The following is a 24,239-nucleotide window of genomic DNA, read 5'->3' as shown; positions in this document are numbered from 1 at the left end:
CTCAATTCTCAATTCTCTTTGGAGAACGTGTTGCGTCTCCAATTGTACACGGTGTCACAGTTGGATATCGTATCGTCGACGTCGACGTCAACATCATCCTCGGTCATCACCCTTGTTCTCTCTTCCTTTCTCACGCTCACACTCTCTCTCGTTCTTACTCTCTCGATTTTCTTTTGTTCTGTCCCCAAAACCTACCTCATCCACTTGCGGGGGCGGAGTGGTCGCGGAGGCGTTTTGGGTCGTATTTGGTGGTGTTGTAGTAGTAGTAGTAGTAGTAGTAGTGGTGATGGTGGTGGTGATGGTGGTGGTGGTGGTGGCTGGGGCGCCGGGCTCGTGAGGGTGTGAGTGGGTGCTAGAGAGGGACGCGTCCCTTTCGCGTTCCATCGCAAGCTTGTAGACCTTGTTGCGCAGGGTGCTACGCGGAATCCCGTAGATCACTGCCGCCCTTCGTGTACCGAGCTTGCCACTCTGGATATCCCTGAGCGCGGCTTGCAGCTCCTCTTCGGTGTAAGTCCTCCGGCCACCACCGGCACCCACCACGGGGACACCACCGACACCTGCCACGGCTGCTGCGGCCGCCACCGCCGTCACTGGTCCGGTCATTCGCGGTTTCGCTCGATAACACGAACTAAAAACACAATCCACGTGCTTCAGCGCGTTATCTCTTTCGAATATTATTCGTTCTCAAACACACACACACACACACACACACACACATACACACTTTCTTTCGATCGTTCAAACCTTTCAACCAGTAACCGTTGATGCACCGACACCAGATTCTCTTACAATAAGGATTTTTTAATAGGATTCAACTTAGGATTTATTGTGACCGTCCATGAAGCAACAAAGGCTCCCTTGAGTCGCTTGATCAAACTTTCAAAGAAGTTGGAAATTAATTGACAAGCAAAGCCACAAATATCGACGTAATCGAGCCGGGTTATTCGTTACGTTTCCTAGCCACAGACTCACGTGCCTAGGTGGTTGGTCGAACGAGCATTCGGTAGCACGGCGTGTACTCGGTGGCCACGTGGACGGTGTGGTACGCGCACGTGTTCCGCACGAGAAACGAATCGATCCAACGGCGTGCTTCTCTTAACACTTTGATCTCCGGCATTAGCCAACGTTTAGGTGCATTAGAACGAATTTCAGCTACGAAATTATACGGTTGATGGGGAGGAGGAGAGCGCGCTCGCTAGGAAGCATTACGCAATTAAAACGTTTCTAAAGTTTCATTTCGACGGAACGACCGTTCATTAGCATCTTTTGATTCTTTTTTAATTGCTTTCGAACAAACAACGAAACGTAAGCAAATTGCGAAGAAAACATAGATAAACGGTGTTTGGGATGATCGTTGGAGCAGAAAACTCCGTCGTTAGATCGCGGTGGCAATTGTCGTTAGGTCAATTGTACCAGCCTCTAATTTCGAGCGTACTCTCGTGGTTTCGACGCCGGGCTATCTTATCGTTAATTACGAGGGGGCGCATGCGCGGACGCGATCCGAGACCCTGGTCCCGTCTTCTTTTCTCCAGCGACGCTGTCCGCCCGTCGCGTCGATCTTTCTCGCGCACGGTCGCGCCGTACGACACGCGAGCGAGGTACTTTGTGCCTTCGATGTGTCAGGAGGTGCAGATTACGGTGGACTAATAATAGACGACGATAAAAATTTGACGCGCAAAATGTTCCGCGGGGAAAACAGCGAAAACACGAGGGCAACGTACCGCCGCGCCGCGGCCGACACGCTTCGCGACTTTGACTCCCGCGCCTAGCCTTTATTCCCCATTTCTGCTGCTCCTTCGAATTATTTACTTTTTACCCAAATCGCGACCGTGTTCAAGAACGTTCGAACTCGAGCGTTCCATTTCGTGCGTGAAAACATTGAACTTAAGCTTCGAGGCGAAAACGCTGAAAACACTTAGTTTTCGTTGAAACGGTTGTTCATCGGCGCGCGTCGATCATATTAGTTTGAATTTTGAACGAGGACCGTACGATTTCTCTTCCGTTCATCTTCGATTAACTTTCACGGCCGATTCGGACGCGGCAAGTTTCTCTTTGCAATTTTCGAGTCACCCTTTGGAACGGAGGCGCGATGCTAGCGAACGATAGCCGTACAAAACGAAATGCATCGCGTTCGAGCGTTTTTCGTTGTTTTTGTCGAGGAAACGAGATAATTTCGGATTATTCGTCGCGAACAACGTACGCTTCGAACGCGAACGCATTGTCCGGACTAAAGGACGAAAAATGTTACAGACTTTCGAGGAAATTTTCGTAACGAGTGGCTCCGCGAACGACGAGACACGCGGCGGAAAAATTTTCGAACAAGCGGACAGCGAACGAGAAACTTTTTAATTACCACTTTATACGAGCCTGCTATAGCATTCGAACGTGCATACACCGCGAATCGTGTTTAATAATACAACTTTTGCATAATGCAAGAGTGTCGAACGCGGTGCGCGAGAGCTTTTCGCTCGTTCAAACGGTAATGACAGAGTCATTGTGAAGTACAATCATCCTGTTCCGAGTGGCACGTTGCCCGGTAAAATCGTCGTACGTTCGACGATCGAATCTGTTCTCGATCGTCCCGGGGAACACGCGTCGCGATCGCGGAATGCTCGCAAAGACGCTTTTCTTTGCTCGCACGGAATGCAAATACCTATATCAGAGACATCAGAGGCAGCTTCGTTTCGCTACGAAGTGTAAAACGAGTAGCGCGATAACAGTGGCGCGAATCGACGCGACGCGACGCGTCTCTCGTTCCGGTTACCAAGCTCGACGAATTTCAGTGAGAAACGGAACACGACGATCATCTTGGTATTTAACGCAAACGTTTCAAATTTTTCGACTGTCGGTCGGTGCATCGTCACTTTGTATAGCTAGCAATATGATTAACGAACGATTACTTACTTAAAGATACTCTTGGGGTCGATACCTGCCGTCATCCTTAGAGGTATTTTCTGTTGTTCCAGCAAAGATATGTTGTTATCCTGCGACAGAAAGGGAAACGGTATCGTTCAGGTGACACGTTGATCGCGTGCGTATCGAACGGAATCGACTGGTATAACGTGAACAGTTTAGTAAAAGCACGAGACGATTTCATGTCCACGCACCAGTAGGCGGCAGGAGAAGGAAGCGAGTCTACACAACCCACGCCAGAAGGAACACGTACCTGAGAATTTTTCGGTTTGGCCGAGAGATCGAGCGGTTGATCGGCCGACGTTCCACTGTCCTGATGAGGCTGCACCCCAACGAGAGGCGCCTCCCTCGGTGGTAGACACCACTGGGGCAACAAGGTGGGGTAGGTGCTGGTGAGAGCCGCGGCGACCACGGACGCCGCCATTGGGTCCACCTGGACCGACATCGGTGACTCGGCCGATCGCGAGCTGCTGCTGCTCTCGCTCTGCGGGCTCTGCAGGATCCGACATCGAGCGTTACGTTCGTCCGACTCGTCATTGGTGGACGAAACACGCGAGGAAAGGAAGGAACTGATTACCACCGGCGTGGGAGGGAAGAAACGTGGTCATCGGGGATGAAAAGGAACACAGACCCGTCGACGCGGCGACCAGGACAAATCGAATCCTGATGAAATTCGCTTTTTCGCGTACGCGGCTCGGCATCGTGAAACTTTTATAAGGTAGTCGCGTCAAAGCGATCAAAGCTACCCCGACCGGATGTACCAAGGTGGCCGCTACCTTTGCGCGAAATAATCAAAAATTGAACGTTTCGTATCCTCCGTATCGAAGGATCGCTTTGTATCGTCATATCGCCATATCGGTGTATCGCTTTAACGCAGGCTACTTCTTCTCGATACGATGAATTATGCGTTTCGAAACGATGCATTTTCGCGTGGCACGACGACGACGACACCACGGTGACGGAAACGAAATAAATTATTCTTAGTTTGCTGCTTCGCACGATGTAACGTCACCGTGGTGTAACCGGGTTCGGAGAAATGGAGCGAAATCAAGGAGTTCGAGCGTCGCATATATGTATCTGCTTTATACCGGAGCTATACTTACGAGGGGTGGCTGGTCATCGTGCGGTAGTTTGCCGTCCAAGCAAAAGTAACACTTGTCCAACGGCTTCCAGTCTTCTGGCGGTGGGCTGGTGCGTCGACTTCCAACGAGAAACGACGCCACCGTGTTTCTGCTAGCTACCGGGTCAACCTCCCGACACGGCAACCCTGACCTGGTCCCATCCGGATCCGTAACCGGTGTCGACAGTGCCGTCGGTCCGCCTCCACCGCTCGGCACTTCTTGCAACTCTTCTTCTTTCTTCACCCTTAGCAAGCCCTGCGTCACCGGTGTCCGCTCCAACGCAACTTCGTCCGTTCGTTCCTGTAACAAAAAGTTTCATCGTTCCATCATCTACGTTTCAAAGCGCAAGTCGTAGAAAAAGTAAAAAGAAGAATGATAGCGTAAACGAACCTTGGTCCCTTCCGTATCGGTAGCGTTGGCGATCGGATAATCCCGTGTCGCTCGATCCTTCTCCCTTCTGAGAGGACTGACGGGCCTGTCGGCGCTTTCGTCGAGCTTCAGCCTTTTCTCGACCTCGCTCAAACTCCTTCCATCCTCCTCTTCCTCGTTCTCTTCGTCGTCCTCTCTGTCGTCCGTGGTCTCGGCGTCGTTTTGGCGGCGTTTGCGTCGCCGCCTGATCGGAATCGTGGTGGTTCCGGTGGTCATGCTCGGGGGGATGGTGCTGGCCGACGCGATCGTCGCTATCGTGCCGGTCGCCGTGCTGCTGATGGTACCGATACACGTTGCCGTAGTAGTCGGTACGATGGGCACCGTTACCGTAGCCGTCGTCGACGGATCGGCTGTCCTTGCCGACGATTCCTCTCGCGCGACACCGTTCGCGTAATCGGCCTCGCCGACCTCGACCTTTATCTCGTCGGGCCTGAGTCGCCGCGACTCGTCCGACTGTTGCTGCTGATAATGGCGATGGTGGTCTTGAACGGAGGATTGAAGGTGATGGTGGTTCTGCAGGTGATGCCTTTGGAGGCTTTCCTGCTTCACCAGGCCCGTGGTAGTCGCCGTCGTTGCCGCTGTCGTGGTGGCCGCTGCCGCTGCTGGTCCGGTCCCCGCTCCGGTTGCCGTCGCCGGGGACGGTGACGCCGTCGTTGTGGTCGTTATCGTTGTGGTTAACGAGGAGGACGCAGGATGAAGCGAACGCGGCCCAATTTGTTCCAGGCTCCCGGGCACCGGGTCGCAGGGCGACGAGAACGCCGGGTAAAGCCGGTGGTGGGGCTGTGTCGTCGCTGATTCGCTGCTGCGAGTACCGCTGTACAGGGTGTCCTGATATTGCTTCCATCTCCTACGGCCCATCAACTCCTCCGCTACCCGTTCCAGACCTGCGACACCACAATAACTACGTCAAACAATGACAACGGCCGCTTATCCGCGGAACCATTTCGGAACAAGGATTGCAAACTTCGTGCTCGATTTTAAACGAAAGCTTTCGCTTCGAGCGCAACGGATGATGGAAAAGCATGTTTTCCGCGCCAACGCGGAGATCCGTTGACCGCGATAACTCTCGTACGTATTACGTCGATGTCGGAATCACCAAAATCGCATGTTCGGGAAACCGACCGGACGCGGTGGTTTTTCGAAGGACACGGCGCGCCTCGACGGTAACACGCACGTCCTAGAAATCTTACGGTATGTCGCAACGAAGAAAATTGCAGCGCGCAAAGTTGAAATTGCCGATACAACGCGAACGCTTTTAGTCCTACTCTTTTCTTTCTCACAACCCGTTTCACATCGATGATGTGAATTTCTTGGCAACTTTTAAGATGGACACGGTACCGTTCTTTTCTTCCCTCGCGATATACCTATATGTATATATTTAAAAAGGTTGAATCGCCACGCTGGCAATTCGCAACACTCGTTGCAGTGGCTAACGATAGACGCGTTGATAAGAGAATTTTTTTCCCTTCCTTATCCAAAGGCCGAACAGTCGAGCGTTATCGTAACACATGACGTACCTCGTTGCCGGTACCGCGACAACGAAAGCTTTCGCGAAAGTCGGCTTCCATTCGAGCGCACGTACGCTCGTTCGTTCCTCGCGAATTTTTCATTCTGAAAATAAATATTCAACGAGAAACAACGAGCTCCGATTGTACCGTTCGACCACGTTTACTTTTCCTTCGCGATCGATGTCGCGATGAAACAACTCGTATAGTTCCTATTTCGGAGCGGCGAAACAAACGCGTGACAACGTGAAAAACGTGCGATAAGCGCGGCAGGAGCAGAGAAAAATCTACGCAATTTTCTTTCGTCAACGAATCACGAAAAGGTTCGTATCTCGGGGTTGTACGACTCGTTCGTCGAATCTCGAACGAGCTGAAATTGGGCCGCAAATGAGTTTTGTCTTGCTAGAGAGTCCCTTTGAATGCGTCAATTGATTCTAAACAGACACCCGGTACGGTGGCACGCGTCCCGCAAATGCACCATAACTGTCACGCCATTTGGTCGTCGCGTGTGCCACTAGTAGCACACACCGATCTACCAATGCACCTAAATACATTTACATGTGTACGTGGAACTCGCGTGCGCAAGAAGATCGAGCGCGGTGGCGATTTTTCATAGCTGCCACTTTTATTTCTCACCGAATTGATTTTGTCGTCCGGCCAGCCTGGCTTACTTGCGCCGATCAAAGCCAAACTGTCTCCTCTTTCGAGCTCCTTACTTTTTCAGAATCTTTAATCACACGTGAATCGTTAATGAAAAAAGAAAAGAAAAAAACAACTACCGGAGCCAAGAGAAAACAGGGTGTTAACAGAAGGATGTGTAAAAAATGTCGAGAACGCGTAGTTTCTACATTTTGTCATTGGTTCGATAATGTGTAACACGCGACGAATGCTCGATTATTTACACGCGAAAAAATGTCGCGAAGGTAGGCTCGGGCAGCATCGATCGGGAACCCTGAATTAACGCTCGCTTGGCTGGAAAAGGAGTGCGCGCAATGAAAAACATCTGAATAAATTATTATTGTTTGTCGAACGTTTCGAGCGAACACTGCGACGCCCCCCTCGTGGCAGCAGTCCATCGTTGTCCGTACGGCCATTATTTAAACGCTCTAGTTCCACGCAGCTTATCAAATACAGGTATAATGCCAGTTTGCGGAAACGCGAACTGGATCTGCGTCGAGCCACTGCAACGTATCTGCTTGCACGCGTTGCTGTCAGAAAAACGTATGACATTACGGTCAGGGCTGACTTTATACCCGGCCAGACTTTAAACCTAACTCGAGCGGAACGTGATAGTTTTTCGACCGATTACACCTATCCGTTCCGTAATTGTTTTCGGGATACGTTGTTACCCCCCTGTACTTAAATTAGGCGTGATCAATCGGTGTTTCGTGTAACTTGAACCGGTGTGTCATGTCTGTTCGTTCAGCAGAAAAACGTGACGCGCGGGTATAACGCTTTCCGCTCTAGCCTCTGGTAGATTTTAATAATGCATCGATAAGGAGAACGTACAAATTGCACGAGTTAACGCAATCGCCGTAACTCGTTAATCGACGAGTTAAGAAAACCTCGAACTTCTTCGCAAACGAAGCGAGCGTAAGTACAGCAAGACAACCACTGCAATTATACGAATCATCATCTCGCGGCAACGTGCGGACGTCAAGGCTGCGCGGTGAGTCATGAAAATCTGTCCAGAATAAGGCGATCCTTACACGAAAATCATATTTCTTTTTTCCTTTATTTCGCGATAAATTTAGCCTCGTTTCTCGATGACGTCAAATCCAACTCATCCATCGGAACACGAACAAAAGAAACGCGATGAAGAACGATAGGCGCAACCTAACGGCGCGGCGGAAAGAACAGGAGCAAAGTGCGAAGATTCCTTTCCTACGATGAAATTAAGCGTAATTCGTTCCCCTTGTATGCGATTCTTCGAAAAACACGTGAAAACAATTGCTTTGTCTTCGGTGTTAATCGCACCGGTTGCAGTCCGTCGTACTTTCGATACGGTACACACCATTTAGAATTCCCCTTTTTCCTAGAAAGGCCCGATTAACTTTGCGCCCGAGTCCATCTTTAACCGCGTCCACCGGTTGCAGCATCAACGATCTTCCACGTAATTAATGGCCTACGAAACAGTAATCCGGCAAAGGTGTCTGCCTCTTGGTCGAGTGGGCGTCGAAACACGAATTTCCAACTGAATGAACGGAGATTCAGGAAAATGCAACGGTATAGGTGTAACGTAACGAAGAAACGGTAACAGCTCGAAACGAGAGATGTCTTTTGCAAGACGTTCTCTAATGACGTAAACTGCACCGAACCGAGCAAGGGTGAATTTATCTCGTCGTTCGTAACGGAGCACAAAAGCGTTTTCATCCAGCCAGTTCCTTTACACGTTCATCGTTCCTTTCCCCAAACCGTGGAAAGGTTTTTCAAACTTGGACGAAAGAAAAACACCGGTCGGATCGAAGATGGGAAATCTCTGTACCGTCGACCTTCCTTCCAATCGTTACCCCCTTCCTTCTCTCAGCTCCGAGTCCTATGACTTGACATTTTCCACGAATGCTTGGTCGGGTAAGGACGGCCATTCTTCGTTGGATATTCGTGGCGAGTAAAGTTCGAGTCCTTGATCGATTCCAGAAGTAATTAGACGGTTGGCGCGCCTTTGGATGAAATTCCAGCAGGAGGCGCCGAACCAATCTTATCTGGCGTGCCATTTAAGAAGAGCAAGAAGTAGGGCAGATGACCACGCCCGGGATTAAGCGAACGACCACGCAGACACTTGGCACCAGCAGCTTTTCTAGCCTGTAAAACGACGATTCCGTGCTCTTTCGAGGTTTCCTCGTGATTCAATGGACGAAACGAGATCGTCGAGTATCGTAAATTGCTCGAAAACCGTCGACTACACCAAAGGGATACATTTTCTTTCTTTCTTTCTTTCTTTCTTTTTTTTCTTCGAATAGAAGAAGAGCAGGAAGCAAGGTGCAGCAGCACGTATTCTAGCATAATAATAAATGGAATCGAGATGGAAAAGAATTTGTAGCGGTCCCCGGAGCGATCGTCTAGTCCGGGTCGTTCTTTTGATAAATCGAGAATCAAAAACGGGGAAGATTCGAGAACGAAGGAGAGAATCTACTACTTTCGACGGGTGTCCTCGGCGAGTCGAGGATATAGCGGCACCATTCTTCAATTCTAAATCGAATGGCCTCGGGCCCCGTCCGACCAATGACAGAGCCGCAATTTTAGATCCCAAGCGCGCGCGCTATATTTCCCCCAACAGTTCTGAGGTCTTGGCGTTCATTCCCTTGGTCCCGTCGCTAATCGTCGGCCCGTTTCGACCAATGGCAATACGGTTTAGACGAGAGTAGAAGGTTAGGAAATGGGTGGTCGAGCATGGTGGGGCCGCAGCTGGCTCTCACGACGCACAAGGCTATCCTTTGTCCGAAACTCGCTTGCGATTCGCCTGCGCCGCCAAGCTAAGCCTTCAGGACGATAATAACGAAATAATTGCGATAACGATCCCGCTCTCGGACGGTACCTATGCACCTCCCAACTGACCTCCGTCCGCTCGACTTACGAAATTTTCGCGCTTCGAACGTAAGTCATAGGAGTTCGATCGACCGACGATAGAAAAAGTGAAATTCAGCTAACGAAACTCCTAGCTACCAAAGTATTATTTATAGCAAACGATCTGGAAACGATCGGAGTGTCGTTGATCGGTTCGAAAGACTAGTGTACGCAACGAGCACAGGACGGGGGAAAAAATGTTCTTATAGTCGGTCGCCTACTCGAAGAGTTATCGGCGTCGCTTTGTTACACGATCACGAGGTTCCCATTCACCGGCAAGAGATCGGTCGCTGGTTTTCGAGGCGAGCAAAGGACAGAAAGCAAGATGGATGTCGAAATCCTCGAAGCGTTACTTGTCTCTCAACAAGGCATGGAACCCAGCCGTGCCTCATTAAGATCCGCGAAACGATGCTTGCCAAAGATAGAGTCTACGAAGGTTACGCGTTAATCTCGCTATGATATTAACACCTAAACGCGTCTCTCTATACCGTTTAACCCTTGCCCAACCAACATCGAATCACTTTTCATCCAAGGTTATATATCACCTGGCTAAATGTTAAGTAACGAACGCTTCGATGGATACACACGGACAGGCATTAATTGCCATCGCGGATCGTTTCAAGCGGTCGCGAAGTCGCGGTTATCTTGAAATTCCTCGGGTTTGACTGGTAAAACGCAACGATCGTCGCTGTAATTTCACATTGTTCCAGTATATTATTTCATTGCACGATATCGCTCCATTAGTTCGACCCGAGCAGTGATTCCCGAGGTCATTATACCAGTGGAGAATCGTCGAGGAAAGAGCGGAGTTGCAAAGGCGAAGGAGGCGAAGCGGTAGAAAGAGAAAGAGAGAGATTCCGAGGTACAGAGGGAGAGAAAGCGAACGGATCGGATAGAGGGAAAGAACGTGAAAGAGAAAGAGAGAGAAAGATAAACCGAAGAAGAATGGTCCGCGAGGTCAGCCCACGTTCGTACATATTCTCACGTAGATCTCTGTGTACGTACCGACGCGTGCACACCTTGACGAACATTGTCGAAGAAAAAGAAGCAGTCGGGCCCGCTCGATAATACATCGACCGCCTAGCGGTTGGTACACGAAGCAAATGAACGAGTAAAATGGAAAGGCCGTGAGGGACAATGAGCCGAACGAGGGACCAGAAATTTTTTGGCAGCTGGTACTTTTGGTTAGTCAAGTCGGTAGTTGGGAGCATTGCTTTCACGCGTGCACGTTACTCGTACATTGTGCGCTCGCTTTATTCTCTTCTGCCTCTTTTGTAACAGCCTGTGACCGCTCCGTTGTTTCCTGTTTCTTACGATTCGCCCGGATTTTTCGCAACGGTCGATCGAAACCGACACTCCGGTGCCCCAACTGCTACTGCCACTCGCTTTGATTCCCATTGTAGACGCGGGACAAATTAATAAACCGTTTAGACAGCGTTTAACGTTTCGAAGCGAAAAAGAAATTTTTGTTGCGTCAACGAAACGTACGTGCATCGCCTTGTGTTTTCGTCTCATTTTAGCTTGCTAAGCGATCCACACGGCAATCGGATACCAAACGTAGAGGAGAGTCGTCTTCTGACCCATTTATCGTGCTCCGGTGTCTACTGTTACCCGCGGGAAGACTCGCATCGCGAGATTACCGTGTGGGCTACGCTAAATTCATCGTTGACAAAGAACTCTGACGTTGACGAATTAGAATGCAACAGTCGGAAACCGGTCGAGCCGGAAGCGCGAAGGACATCGTACAGTCAGATTGATATAACAGAACCTTAACATCCTTTTTCCGCGAATATTTCGATAAAAATATAATTGGATGCGAATTCTAACGTACAATCAAATCCTCTGTAATTTCCATGCAAACGTTTGTTAATTTAACAGATAAGACGTGTTCGTGTTCGTTCAGTTAGGTGATTAACGAAACAAGAAAGAGAATAAAGTAGATAAATAATAATCTATGTTGCTAGACGTGACTATTTCTAGCCTGGCGGTCAACGCGTTAACCACGAGTTGCATTCAAGAAACGTAAGATACAGCGAGCGGGTAAGAAAGAGAGGGAAAGAACGAGTAAACTTGTAGATAGAGATAGAGAAAGTAAAATATGTAAGAATGGATCGAATGAATAGGGAGGAATTCAAGGATAGAATAGAGAGAGAGAGAGATTTATATGTGTCTTAGAACACATTAAAAAAAGTCATTGCAGTATTGAAGTTGATCCTATCGTTGGTAACGAGAACGCAAAACGGTGAAGCAAGAAAGGACACGTTTAGAGAGACGAATCGGAAACGAAGGAAACGAGATAGAGCAAACACGCATGCTGCGTTGGCAATGTGCACGCATACCTATACAGACACGTGCACACAAAAGTGGGCTGAAAACGAATGCGGCGAGCACACACACTTGCACTGGCTAATATCATCGTTTTGACGTCGCGGTAAAGCAGAGCTTTGTGCGGATGAAATTCGATGAACGATCCAGGGGAAAAAAAGGACAGATTAAAATGCAACAGATCACCGTGCTATCCATCATTGGATTAACGTTTCGAGTTTTTTTTTTTTGTACTACTAGATTCGTATGACGCGACTACGTGTATGAACGATACTCTAACGGGCCATTCGTGAATTGTGCCGTTTAACGGGAGTTCTATGAATTTATTGCTTGACTCGTTGTAACGCGAAAAAGAGGAATCGAAGCTTTTCACGACAATCCGCGCGTGTTTTTACTATGACTAATCGAAGCACATTATTCAACGTCGTTGATAATTTGTCAGTACGTACTTTTACATCCTGAGCTTGTAACAGCCTGCATAGCGTTTATCAGAATCGAACACCTTGTACATCCTTCGACGATTGTAAACTAAACTTTGAAACTCGTTTTCACTGTACCAAATATCACAGCATCTGTCCGAAGACATGTTTACTACTGTAGACTTACCACGTGACTAACTAACCTATATTATATACATATAATAATTTCATAGGAAAACTCAACTTTGATTATTCTATAATTCATTTTATCGTAAATAAGGATTTATGCGTGAAATATTTTGTATCAGATCTTCATAAAATTGATTGGAATAAAATCGTGATGAATCACGTAGTACACAAAGCTTGGAAGTTACGAACGACGTATAGGGCGGTCACGTGACAACGTAAGGAGTCAAGAAGACTTTACTCGTGTGAAGTACGTAACGTTAATCGTCGATCGCGTTCATCGGTATTTTAGTGGAAAATTTCTGATTTTTTCGCCAAAAACTGTATCACGATCGTTGTTAGCATACGTTTAAACGTTTGAGAGTGAAGGTTCGTCGCGATTCACTAAATTAGTACTAAATTTTGCAATTTTGCAATCGCGTCGTTTCTAGTCGCGAATCAGTGGGCGTCCGGGGTTCACGTGTCTCGAAATATGGAGTAGAATCGCATTGACATTGTGCGTACGTGACGAATTTTAAACAAATCGGTTGGAATCTTTGCTTGCTGCGACACGAGGGCGACAGAGGCAATGCAGAAAGTACAAAATTCGAAATGTCAACGAGCTGAAGCTGCTACAAGAGTGGTGAGTACCGTACACCTTTTTTGCATGCATTTTTCAAAACGGCCATTTTGTGATTTAAACCCGTGTAACGACGCGCGCAAACCCGAGTTGATACGATAAACGCTTGCGTTCATTTATCTGGTACGAAATATTGTAAAAGTAAAGATGAAAGGTAAAGGGATACGCTTGAGGATAACTGTATGAAAATCCGTCGAGTTAGGTAGAAAACGATGAAAAACCTTGACATTTGCGTTAAAACTCAATGGTCGACTATTCCGGGAATACGAAACGCGCTCTCAAAGTGCACGATTAAATAATACGAGAAACAGACGACCAGTGGGTACAAGCTGACAAAACGAAAAAGAAATTGTATCGCGAAAGAGATAATTTATCAAGCACAAAGGGGACAAAATTACCGGTGTACGATATGAATTTTACAACTGAAACCGACTGTTCGTTGCGACACGTCCGTTATATTTTACAAGGAGAATGATCATTAATATCGTTCATTGATATTAATTTCTGTCAAGCTTGATAATTATCTGACAGGTCATATGATCATTTAATGGATTATTATGTGCTTCCATCTGAGTATTAACGCGTTTTCAGTGTTTTAAAAACCACCTCGACACACGGTTCGTTGATAATTTTTCAAATCGTTTACACGCGTCCTTTCCCCCCACTCATTTCGCTAGCCATCTCATTTACAGAGACGAAAAATATTATACGAAGCGTACGTTTTACGTCCGGTGTTGTTGTTCCTTTGTTGTTTTCCGTTCAAATGAAAAATCAACGGGAATAAAGAGGAGCCTGATCGCATCAACGAGATTTTCCTACACGATTATTTTTCCTTTTTATTTTAACGCGTGAGCGTCGATCACGTGACACGAGTAAGAAAAGCGTACAGGGATATCTGCATTACGAGGCTTGTTTGACGATTTCATTTTAATTGGATTGACGATTACTTTGCTTCGTAAAATTCTTACGTTATTTTTTTTTTTATTATCGTTTGCATTTTGATTTAACGCGACAATTTTTATTATCCTAACTTTAAAACATACACGCGAATGTCATATTTTATACTGTGAACTTTTAATTTATATCCTGCTTCATAAAATGCAGTGCAATAATTAGTATTATAAAAAGCAGTACTCACATACGTATTAATATTGTTGCGCGATAATGAACAACCGAGTTAATCTCGAAAATTGAACAAATCTGTTGTATGATGTTTCTAAAACGAAAGGTGCAGGGTTATGGTAAACAGGGAAAGCATATCAAACGACGCGAAGGAGTAAAACTCACATTGAATATCGAATCGTCGAGTCGTTTGATAGAGTGCCATTTCGCGGGCTAACCACAAAGTCGTTCTTCCGGCGGATCTCTGTCTATCGTGGTTCGTTTGCCGTGTTCACGAGGTACTAATGTCGCTTTGAAGCATTTCGGAAGGCGCAGCAAGGCGTTGCACCGGTCGCGTTCGGGCGGAGGATAGGCAAAGACAAAAAGAAGGTGCCGTGTCATTTTCGTCAATTTAAGTTCGGTCTCCCTTCCTGGTAGGCCACGTAGGATCGCTCGGTATTTCGCCCCCACCGGAGGCACCCTTCTCTCGCCACGTCCGCCCCTGTGTGTGCCACTCACCCCCACCTACGGTTCGCCTAGTCTCGCACCGTCTCACCCCTACTCCGCTTGTTTCGCCTCGTCGAAGCGAGGTCAATCGACGGAGAGGGCTGAAGACGACCCCCACCCTTCGTCACCAGCCTCCCTACCACGGCTACTCAATATCGTTTCATTACGCACCCTGCTCCGCCATACCCATCCTCCGCTACCACCCCCGATACCCGTTTCCCTCCACCCTCGTTGCGCCTGCACCGCCACCCCCACCACCCCCCTCGACGCTGCACCCTCCGTCACCCCCTACCACCTTCGCCCTCATCACCCCTGCCTGACCCTCCTCTCGCTTTCTCTCTTTTCTACCACCACCTTCTTCTCCTCCTCTTCCTCTTCCTCTTACGCCTTTACCCCTGAACGTCGCGCTTCTACCTTGGCGACGAAACACGAATGCCCACGAATTTTTATTGTTACTTCTCGCGCTGCTTCCTCTCGCCTCCCACCGCCCCTTCTCACGACCTTTTTTTATGCGCCTTTTAACGATCAGCAGTAACTGCACCCACCCGAACGCTCCTCCTTTCCTATCTTCTCACCCCCTTCTGACCCTTGCTTCTTTCTTCTCTCTCTCTCTCTTTCGTGCTTTTTCTTCCGTCTCAGAGGCGAACGTTTTCGAGAAAGCAAGGGTGTGGGTGCACAATGGGGAAAAGAACGAAATAGGCGAGCGGAAAATGTAGCTTGCAAAGTATTCGTTTATCTTGCACGATGCAAAGAGCAACAGGGAGACCGAACGAACGAACGTTTTCGGTCGCTGAATTTTCGTACAATGGGAAGGAACGAGCTTGCATTCGATCTAATTCGCTTTCGATCACGACGATGAATTCGAAGCTTCTTTAGCGCGTGAGCGTTAACAGGGAGCGTGGACAAACGCTCTCGAGGCGGTACACGTGGACGTGCATTGTTTTTCTCGAGCTCTCGTTAACGCACGATTATCCATCGGTCGGAAAGGCAGGATTGTCCGAGAACATTTTTATCCGGTGCATACGTACTCTACACGTCGGTCTTTGTATTCCCAGTAATCTTCGGCGTCGCTTCGTCGTCGAGCAGCATCGTTACTGCCGAGAAAGTAGCGACGAGCGAAAATTTTCGGGTGCTGGTATCTGGTCGAGCGTCGATTCGTAAAGTAGGATCACCGAGAGAAACGGATATCGCTTCATTACGGCCGGTTCCGTGCCGGACACGCACGGCACAGCCACCAGGATTACCCGTAAATAATCCGTTCAATCTAGATTACGTGACGAGCGAGTTACGCGAATTTGTGGGGGTCGAAAAATTTGGAAAAATCCTTCGGGTTCGAGTCGGATGCTCGCACGTATGCACATCCCGTTCGAGAGCAACACGTGCAACGTAACAGGTCGCGATAGCCGGTTGGATCGCGTGAGAGGGAGAACGGTTGCGGTCGTTTCACAAGCTCGCGACGTCACGCGGCATCTTGATATTTTTCCTATTTTCTCGAAATCACAGTCGACGGTATTCGAACATCATCACCACCACCACCACCACTGCCACCAATCACCAACAACTTTTTCGGGTAACCGCGCGAAACACTTAACTCGATATCAGCCACGTTGTGTATGTATCACCGGAAGAAGGAGGAAACGTTGCTGCTGGTTACCGGAGAACACTAAACGACACTCGCGCGTTACCCTTCGTCACCCTTTCCAGAACTGCTACTGGTCGATCTCCGAAGATCATGGACGTCTCGAGAGGAGTACGACGACGGAGGTTCTCTAACGCGCACACACGCAGCTCTTACTCGCTCGCTCGCTCTGTCTTTCGTGCACCCCGCGTTTCCGTTTCCTCTCGTTTTCTCCGTCACTCGTTCGAATCTTCGCAAGGGAGAAGGAGAGCCCGGTGATCGGGAAGAAAAAAAAAAAAAAAGGTGGAAATAGGAGAGTCCGGGAAGAAATCGAAGGGCGGGGGTATAGCCACGAGGGAGGAGGTGGCGGTACCGGTAGGTGGGAGAGGGTGGAAAGGACTCGCGAAAATTTCTCGACCACCACACCGGCAGCTGCGTTTCGAAACGAGGCAGACGAAGAGGTAGGGACAGAACGCGACGGGGATGAAGGGATACGGAAGAGGGGCAGAAGAAGGGTGGAGGAGGGTTCGAAGGGTGAGGTTACGAAAGTGGAGGAAAAAGCGTAACGGCGAGTGCACGCAACAGCAGCGCGCGTGGAAACGCGCCTTCTACGAGTAACACAACTCTTCTCTTGACGGACTAACCCGAAGCCAAAGGGAGGGAAGGAGGGAGGGAAAGAAGGGAGAGAAGAGGGGGAGTAGGAAGACAATGGTGGGGGCGTAAGCGAGGAACGAGTAATAGAGGGATGCGGATGGCGAAGAGGGAGCGAGGGAGGATGTGAAAGAGGGAGGCGGTAAGAATAAGAAAAAGAATAAGAAGAAAAGAAGGTTTCGGGCGGCGGCCGGGATCGCTCGCTCGGTTGTCTGTGGTCAAGGCACGCAACTTGTGCAGTATTCCGTGCGCGGTTTACTCCCATACGTAGGAGGCAGCGGTGGAGGCAGCGGTGGCGATGCTCGTGCCGGTGCCGATGACGATGGCAATGCTGCCGAAGGCGGCTCGAACCGAGAGGCGCCGGCGTACGAGGGCGCGGATAGGGTAAAAGCCATTACGCCAGATCCACTTTACCATTCTTCCTCGGTCGGATCATATTTTACGGTGACCTAATTAGAAAATGCCGCCCCACCGAAACTCGTCGGTCGAATTTTTCTCCGGATTTCTAGCGACCCGCGCGTGCCTCGCGAAATTTCCACAAACGTGACAATAATTCCCTGTTGATCGACGATATCCGTCCCGTTGGCGGATTTTAACGTCGACGCGATCGAAAAGATGAAAATTCTCAACCCCGGAATACTATCCTATTTTCGTTGAAATTTCGAGGAGAGGAATGGGTGTTGCATGAACCATACGGAGAGACAAGATAATATCGTAAAATTTCGAAACGATGTACGCGCGAAATACTAGTGTTTCTCGACAACGTGGAAACCACCCTGTTGAACGTACGAACACGAGTAGGAGTCACGCCTGGCTCGCAGTCAACCAGGATTCGGCGTTTCGGTTCGCAACAGGTCTCACCACCGGCCTTGCTTCTCTCTCTCTCTCTTTCTCTCTCCTTCTATCTTTCCCTCCTCCCCTCTCTAACCCCTATCTCTCTCACCCCCTCGTCCACCCGTTATACCACCCCCGCCCGACCCTTTCGCATTCACTCTCTCTCTTTCTCTCCTTCTCTTTCCGAACATCGACACACAGACGGGCGACTGCCGCTGTTGCATCCATGTAGCCCCGACGCGTTCGGAGATTCACCATGCGGTGAAACCGAGTTCGTAACGCGAGTACGCGGTTAACTAGATACGTTGGTTCCTGTAGGGTAAAATTGAAGAAATTTACAAGCAAGGAACGAAGGCGTTCGCAAAACGCGCTCTCCTGGATGAAAATTTAGGTGAATGGTCTCGTCTGACTCACCGACTACGAAGACCATATTCTTTGTCCATCGCAGCAACTCCCGTCGGATGTGTCTGCGTTCCTGTATGCAGCGGGCATAAGGGCATTCCGCCATTTTTAAAATCACATCTTAGAATATATGTGTGTGCGTGCCGGCCGGGTGCGCCTGCCTCGAGTTCCCGCGTGGATATCCACCCCCTCCGCCGCCGGCCGTCCTCCGTCTTCGTCGTCGTCGCCGTTGTCGTCCTCGTCCTCGTCCACCTCCTCTTCCTCCTCCTCTTGCTTTTCTTCCTCTTTCTTTGCTCGATTGACCGGCTTTCTCGATCTCCCCCTCTCGATCCAGTAGTAATAGTAGTAGTTGTTGGTGGTAGTTTTAGCGCGGCAACCACGAGTGGTGGTAGTTTTGTTGGGTGGTCGTGGCGGTGCCCGAGGAGGACGCGAGGGGGAAACGTATCGTGTATGCACACTGTCGCTTCAACGTGTGCGCCGGGTACAACGTCACGCGTGACGTAGCGCGCGCCAGAAACAGGCAAAGTGGTCGTCGTGGTCGTGGAGGGTCGATGGTGGAAGTCCGATCCACGGAATGTTGATCGTGGTCGTGGTCGCGATTGTCCTTGTCCTCGTCCTCGTCCGTGTCCTCGTCCTCGTCCTCCTCCTCCACCTGTTTGTCGCGGTCGTCGTCGTCGTCGTTGTCGTCGTCGTCGTCGTCGTCGTCGTCGTCGTGGTGGCCGGCGTCGTTACGTCGGATGCGGCGGCGCTTCTTCGCGAACGTCGGAAGGATGGCGAGCCGACGGGAGCGACGGTGATGGTGGCGGTGGCGGCGGTGGCGATAACGGTGGCGGCAACGGCGGCGGCGATGCTGGTGGAGTAGGGATGAGAACGCGGAGAAACGACTACTCCCTCGTGCTGAGACAGGGTTACGACGGCACGGAAACGCACAACACACGTGCACGCTTGCGCCCTGAACGGTGCGAGAGTGCAGTCTGTCGCCGCCGGCAAGTCCTGCTGCTTCTTTCCACTTCCTTCTCTTTCGACGTTCCTTCGCTCCGACCGATTTCGCCTTTCACGCTCACCTCACCGGTTCTTTCCTTCAGTCTTCTGCCGGTCCAACTTCACCGGCTGTTATCTGAAACAATTGGTAAATCGATTTTGTTTTACTTATTTCTCTGTATCCTCTGCGAGCATCTTTATATATATATATTTTTTTAAATATCGATTTTCGATCATCGATCCGTCGTCGTTACGATCGTTTAGGCTCGCGTTTAAATTACGACGCGAACGAAAGGTGATGTGGCCCCACCCCGGATGAGAAAAGGTGTTGTTATTCGAGACGAAAGATTGCTAGTAAGAAGTAAGTACGTTGGGCCGATAGCGTAGGTTGAAAAGTGGTAGGGGTGGCTCGCACTCTCGAGCGGTGACGCGATATGGGCAGAAAGGTATAGAAGAGCGAAGAGAGCCGAGGGTAGTAGAAAGAGGAAGAGGAAGAGGCGCGCATGGTGGTCGGAGGGTAGCTATAGGGGCGGATTCGCGCGCTCTACACTAGCAAGGGGGTGGGAGAGCGCACCATCGAGAGAAAGAGAGACGAGGCAGAGTGCGCCTAATATGCAACAAGAGAAAAAGAATTGGCGATCAATAGGTAGTAGCTGGTAAGCGTCCTTTCATCCGCCCCGCGGACACCCTCCTCTTTTCTACTTGCCCTATTCCCCTCCCGTTCGTCGTTCACCTTCTTCCTTCTCGCGCCCACCCAAACCACCCCACTTGCACCCACCACCATCTACTCCACCTCACGGTCCTACCTTACCAACCCCTTCATTCTCTCGCGTTCGTCGTCTTTGTCGCCGAAATATTTCTACCCTGCTAACGCACCAAACTTTCTCTTTGTCGCCGATAATCAAACGCCTTCTAATTGCCTTCCTCTTTCTCTCTCCTTCTCCTTCCTTATTTCTCTCGACGGATCAACGTTTCAGCTCGGTCGCTTTTCCTTTCGAAACAAACTTTCCAGTAATCTGCTCGGTTACTTGTGGGAATAAAATTCTAGGCCATAAACATTTTTCGTATTTTGTCGAGAGGGGGAAAAGTTTTGGGTAAACGTTGATCGAGATGGTGCGAGCGTTTAATTGGAGTAACGCGATCGAGGTCAATTTTGAATCGATTTTCGTCTGGTCGCGGAGAGGAGTCGAAGATCGATAACGTTTGGTTGACGCGATGCGAGACGAGGCGAGGCGACGCGACGCACGGTGTAAGCGATCAAAATCGGAGCAGCAACAGACCGTTCGTTAAAAGCGTTTGATTCTCCGTGTTGATATTCCGTTGGCGCACGGACGCCACACGATGAATAGAAGGTAGCCGTGGGCTAGCAGGGCGATATACCGGTGACGCTGAAAGATCGATCGGATAGCAGTCGTAGGTAAGCCTACGTGAACAATATTGATGAAATGCAAGAGGCTTTCGGTTGCTGCGGTTCTACGGGTGTTCTACATTTGCCACGAGCCAACCGCGTGCGCTTCGTCGAAACTTTCGCCGACGCTAGGCAGAGACGCAAGGCGACGCGACGCCACGTTCACTGAACTGTCGCGTTCACGGTGTTTCTGTGTCGAGGGCGAGGGTTCGTATTTCGGCAGCGATGCTCCGTGATAATTAGAGGCCTTCCATCGCCCCGCATCCTTCGATTTCTCATCAACCGTGTCTAATTGGTGAAAACTGTTGGAGCAAAAAAAAAAAAAAAAGGCGATCGTTTTTGCCAAGCGTTCCACTTTCGGCTTGCTGCACGCGTCCGCGTTCGCGTACTTACGCGTACCGAAGCTTCCAGCCGATGTCGTTGAACCTTCGCAGGCACGCCAGCCGAGGGAAAAGTGACTAGACTCTTAGAGTGCCTACAAGTGGCTCGGAGTTCCAAGATGCTCGAGTTTTACCCGTGTTGACTGTTTCTTGATCGAAACTTTTCCCCTTGAATTTCAGCAGCCTCCGATTCAAACGTTCATTATCGCGTTTAACGCGTAAATCTCACCATTATCTTTTCTTTTTTACTTTCCACGATTCGCTTTAATTTGCCGGTTCTAGTGATGAGCTAATATCCCAACCCTTCGCGTTGTATTCTTACGTCTTGCACGGTCACCTTACGCTCTCGCTTCCTAATCGATTTTCCCATTACGCGAATCCGGAGAGTGCTTCGCACACACTCGCTTCGTTTTCCGTCGTTCCGTGTCCAGCTTGCATTTCCGTCGACGAACAAACGGTCTCGATTCCCTTCTTCCATCTTCTTCCCTCTCCTATATCTCTCTCTATTCCCTTTTTCCCTTCATTCGGTGGTACACGCTGCCCTTTCCTCTTTCTGCGTTCCTGTTTTCTTATCCGCTTTTTCGCGATACTCCCGCAGCGTGCACAGTGACTGGCTGTCGATTTCAAAGTAGCGTAATCGCGATTTTAACGTACTACCCGATAGTCGTGTAATCGTTTCGCTGTCGTAGATTGCTCATCCGTGGACGAACGTCTACGTAATTGTAAAGGGGACAAAGCGTGTTTTCAGGATACACCGATCTAGGTTGATCGATATCATTTTATAGTTAATGGATAATTTGGTAGGAAAATTGCATCAAAGAGGACAGGGATACGATTTCAAAGAAGCTCGGTGCACTTTGGGATGGCAACTCGAATTCCGATAGTATCGTTTCGAATTTTCGATCGGATGCTTTTCACGGGGGTATACCCTTACGACCTCACGATTAAAATTCCTTCTCCTTGGTCTACGAACAATTAAATTTGTAACAGGATAGAACGTCATCGTCGTCAAAGCGGAATATGTATTTCTTGCGTCGTTTTCGTTCGGAAGCCGTGCAATGTCATTCGAAGTCGGTGCATTTTTTTTTTGTCGTCGCGATGGAAGAAACTCGATGACGAGCGAGCAAGATAGAAGAGCGTCGCGATAGAGGCGGAGAGGAGAGGGTGGAAAGGACTGCTTCAGGAAGAGCAGTCAGGGGCGGTCGAGCAGGAGGATGAGGACGAGGACGAGGACGAGGACGAGGACGAAGCGGAGAAGTGGAGGGAGATGGTGCACTCGGTTTTTTTCCCGGTCGGGGGAGGCAATGGGCGCGAGGCAAGGGTGCGTTGGATTCGGTTACTTGGTCTCACCCCTTGGACCACCTCCACTACCGGCTCTAGCAGCAGCAGCAGCAGCAACAGCGACGACGACGGCGGCGGCGGCAGCCGTGCACCGCTCTCTTTTCCTCTTTCTCACCCTCTCACCCTCTTTTCATCTCACTTTTTCTCACTCCGTCCATCCCAATCTTCTCCTCTTTCTCTTCCGACGTTTTCGTCTTCCTTTCCCGCTCACTCTCAGTCTCTCGCTCGCCTTCCTTTTCTCCCTCTGTCGCTGTCCGTTTCTCTTCCTCCACGTCGTCTCTGTTCCACGCGCCTCAGCACGGTGCTTCTCGTTTTTTTAACGAAGGATCCGCTCAATACCTCGGCTGTCATAACCTCCCGGCACCCTTCCAGGGTGGCCCGCCTGCCACGGCAAAACCCACCCTCCGCCTTGCGCCTCCACTGGGCCCACCGACCCTCCCGACCGACGAGCCACCACCTAGCACCCCCTCGCGCGTTCTCATTCCTCTTCCCAGTTTTTAACGTTTCGTTCGACGTTTCCCTCCGGGCGAGCGCCAGGCACGGCGTAAAGGGGGGAAGTGCATTTCGTCGTTACTTTGTTTTACGTCCTGCCTCCTCTTCTTCCCTCTCTCTTTCTCTTTCAGCCCCTTCTTCTCTTTTCTATTCTTCCGTTATTCTCTGTTCCACCTACTCCTACGCGGCCTCTTTTTCTTCGTTCCCTTACCGACACCCTAGTCTCTCTCCCTCTCTTTCACCCTTTGCTCAACCTATTCCTCTGCCACATCTTTCTTTCCCTCTCCGTTTTTTCTCGCCGCTTCGGCATCTTTCATCTACGTCGCCTGCTACTTTTCAAACTATCCTTCGGGCCAGCTTTTTCGCACGCCTATTTGCTCGTGTTCCGTTTCCACGATTTTTATAATCTACCCTTCGGAACCTTCGAATCACCGTGCGTCGTCGGGTTTGAATGTAAGCGAGCACACCGGGGGAATAACAGTAAGCGCGTAGGCGTGAAATTTGCGCGTGTTCTTTTTTTTTTTTCGGGGCAACCGAGTTTTTATGGAAAATGAAACGTTAATGCGCGAACGAGATTCTGGTCCGGTTGTTTTAGAGAGGGTGACACAATTGACCACGAAACCCTCGTCGCGCTCGACCTCTTTTGATCGAATCTGTTAGCGATGAACGGCCGATTGCACCCCCAAAATCGCGTTCGGGTCGGGAGAGATTTAAAAATTCTGGCACGAGACACACCGTCGCTCGTGTACTCTGTAATCATTGTTGCGAACGGCGAGAAAAGAAAAAAAGTTAATTTTCAGATTAATTATGGAGAAAAGGAGTAGGCGCGAGAAGAGAGTGGGGTAGGCGTAGAATCGGGACACGTTTCGAAGGAAATTGCAGGGAATACTGGAAGCGATAGTCCTCGTGGCCGGTGAGAACGCTTAAATCCTGTTTGGAGGCTCTCGAGAATCCTGTGTTAGAAGTACCGGCACGACACGGCTCTCGGGGAAGCAACAGTTCGTTCTGCACCCCCTCCTTCCACCATTCGCCGCTTCCACCCTCTGGTATCCTCCTTTTGCTACCCTAAACCGTTGCCACCAAAGCACAGAGTTACCCCATCCCCTTCTCCGTACGTCTGCTCGCTACCAAGATACTTCTCCTCGTTGTCCTCCACCGTCTACTCGAACTCGCTCTCTCCTTCTCTTTACACGCTTCCATGACTATACTTTGGATGTCTACTAAATTTAGGCTGCCGCTTCTCTCGCCTCTCTATTTTTCTTCTTCTCTCCTTCTCCCGCTTCGCGCAGCGAACACACTTTGGACACCTCAGTCGACTCTTGCCGCTCGCACCGACTCCCAAGCGTAAAAGGGATACGACCCTTAACACTTCAGTCGCCATTTTCTTCGCCGTATAAAACGCCGCTCGCGAGATTTAGCCCGTATCTCTTGCGGGCATAACAC

At 49.7% G+C, this 24,239-nt stretch overlaps 1 protein-coding gene across 5 annotated transcripts in view; it reads right to left on the bottom strand.

The window, feature by feature from the left end:
• The window catches only part of LOC114875120 (mushroom body large-type Kenyon cell-specific protein 1), a 71,412-nt gene that overhangs the window by 21,148 nt on the left and 26,025 nt on the right, over positions 1–24,239 (bottom strand). For 2 of the 5 annotated variants that reach the window (XM_029185065.2, XM_029185064.2), the window contains exons 2-7: positions 18,207–19,311; positions 4,425–5,347; positions 4,017–4,334; positions 3,167–3,406; positions 2,905–2,984; positions 196–628 (exon numbers count right to left, since the gene is read on the bottom strand). In XM_029185065.2, the coding sequence (XP_029040898.2) occupies positions 196–628; positions 2,905–2,984; positions 3,167–3,406; positions 4,017–4,334; positions 4,425–5,347; positions 18,207–18,300 (2,088 nt within the window). In that variant the 5' untranslated portion in view covers positions 18,301–19,311. Of the gene's footprint in view, positions 1–195; positions 629–2,904; positions 2,985–3,166; positions 3,407–4,016; positions 4,335–4,424; positions 5,348–18,206; positions 19,312–20,982; positions 21,571–22,313; positions 22,733–24,239 lie in introns of those variants that run through there. The other 3 variants (XM_046287220.1, XM_046287219.1, XM_029185066.2) reach the window with 3 other exon arrangements.

This window comes from Osmia bicornis, chromosome 9 (assembly GCF_907164935.1).
Source record: "Osmia bicornis bicornis chromosome 9, iOsmBic2.1, whole genome shotgun sequence".
NCBI lineage: Eukaryota > Metazoa > Arthropoda > Insecta > Hymenoptera > Megachilidae > Osmia > Osmia bicornis.
Note: the sequence above shows the minus strand (reverse complement) of the source record. Positions and strands in the feature narration are given on the sequence as shown.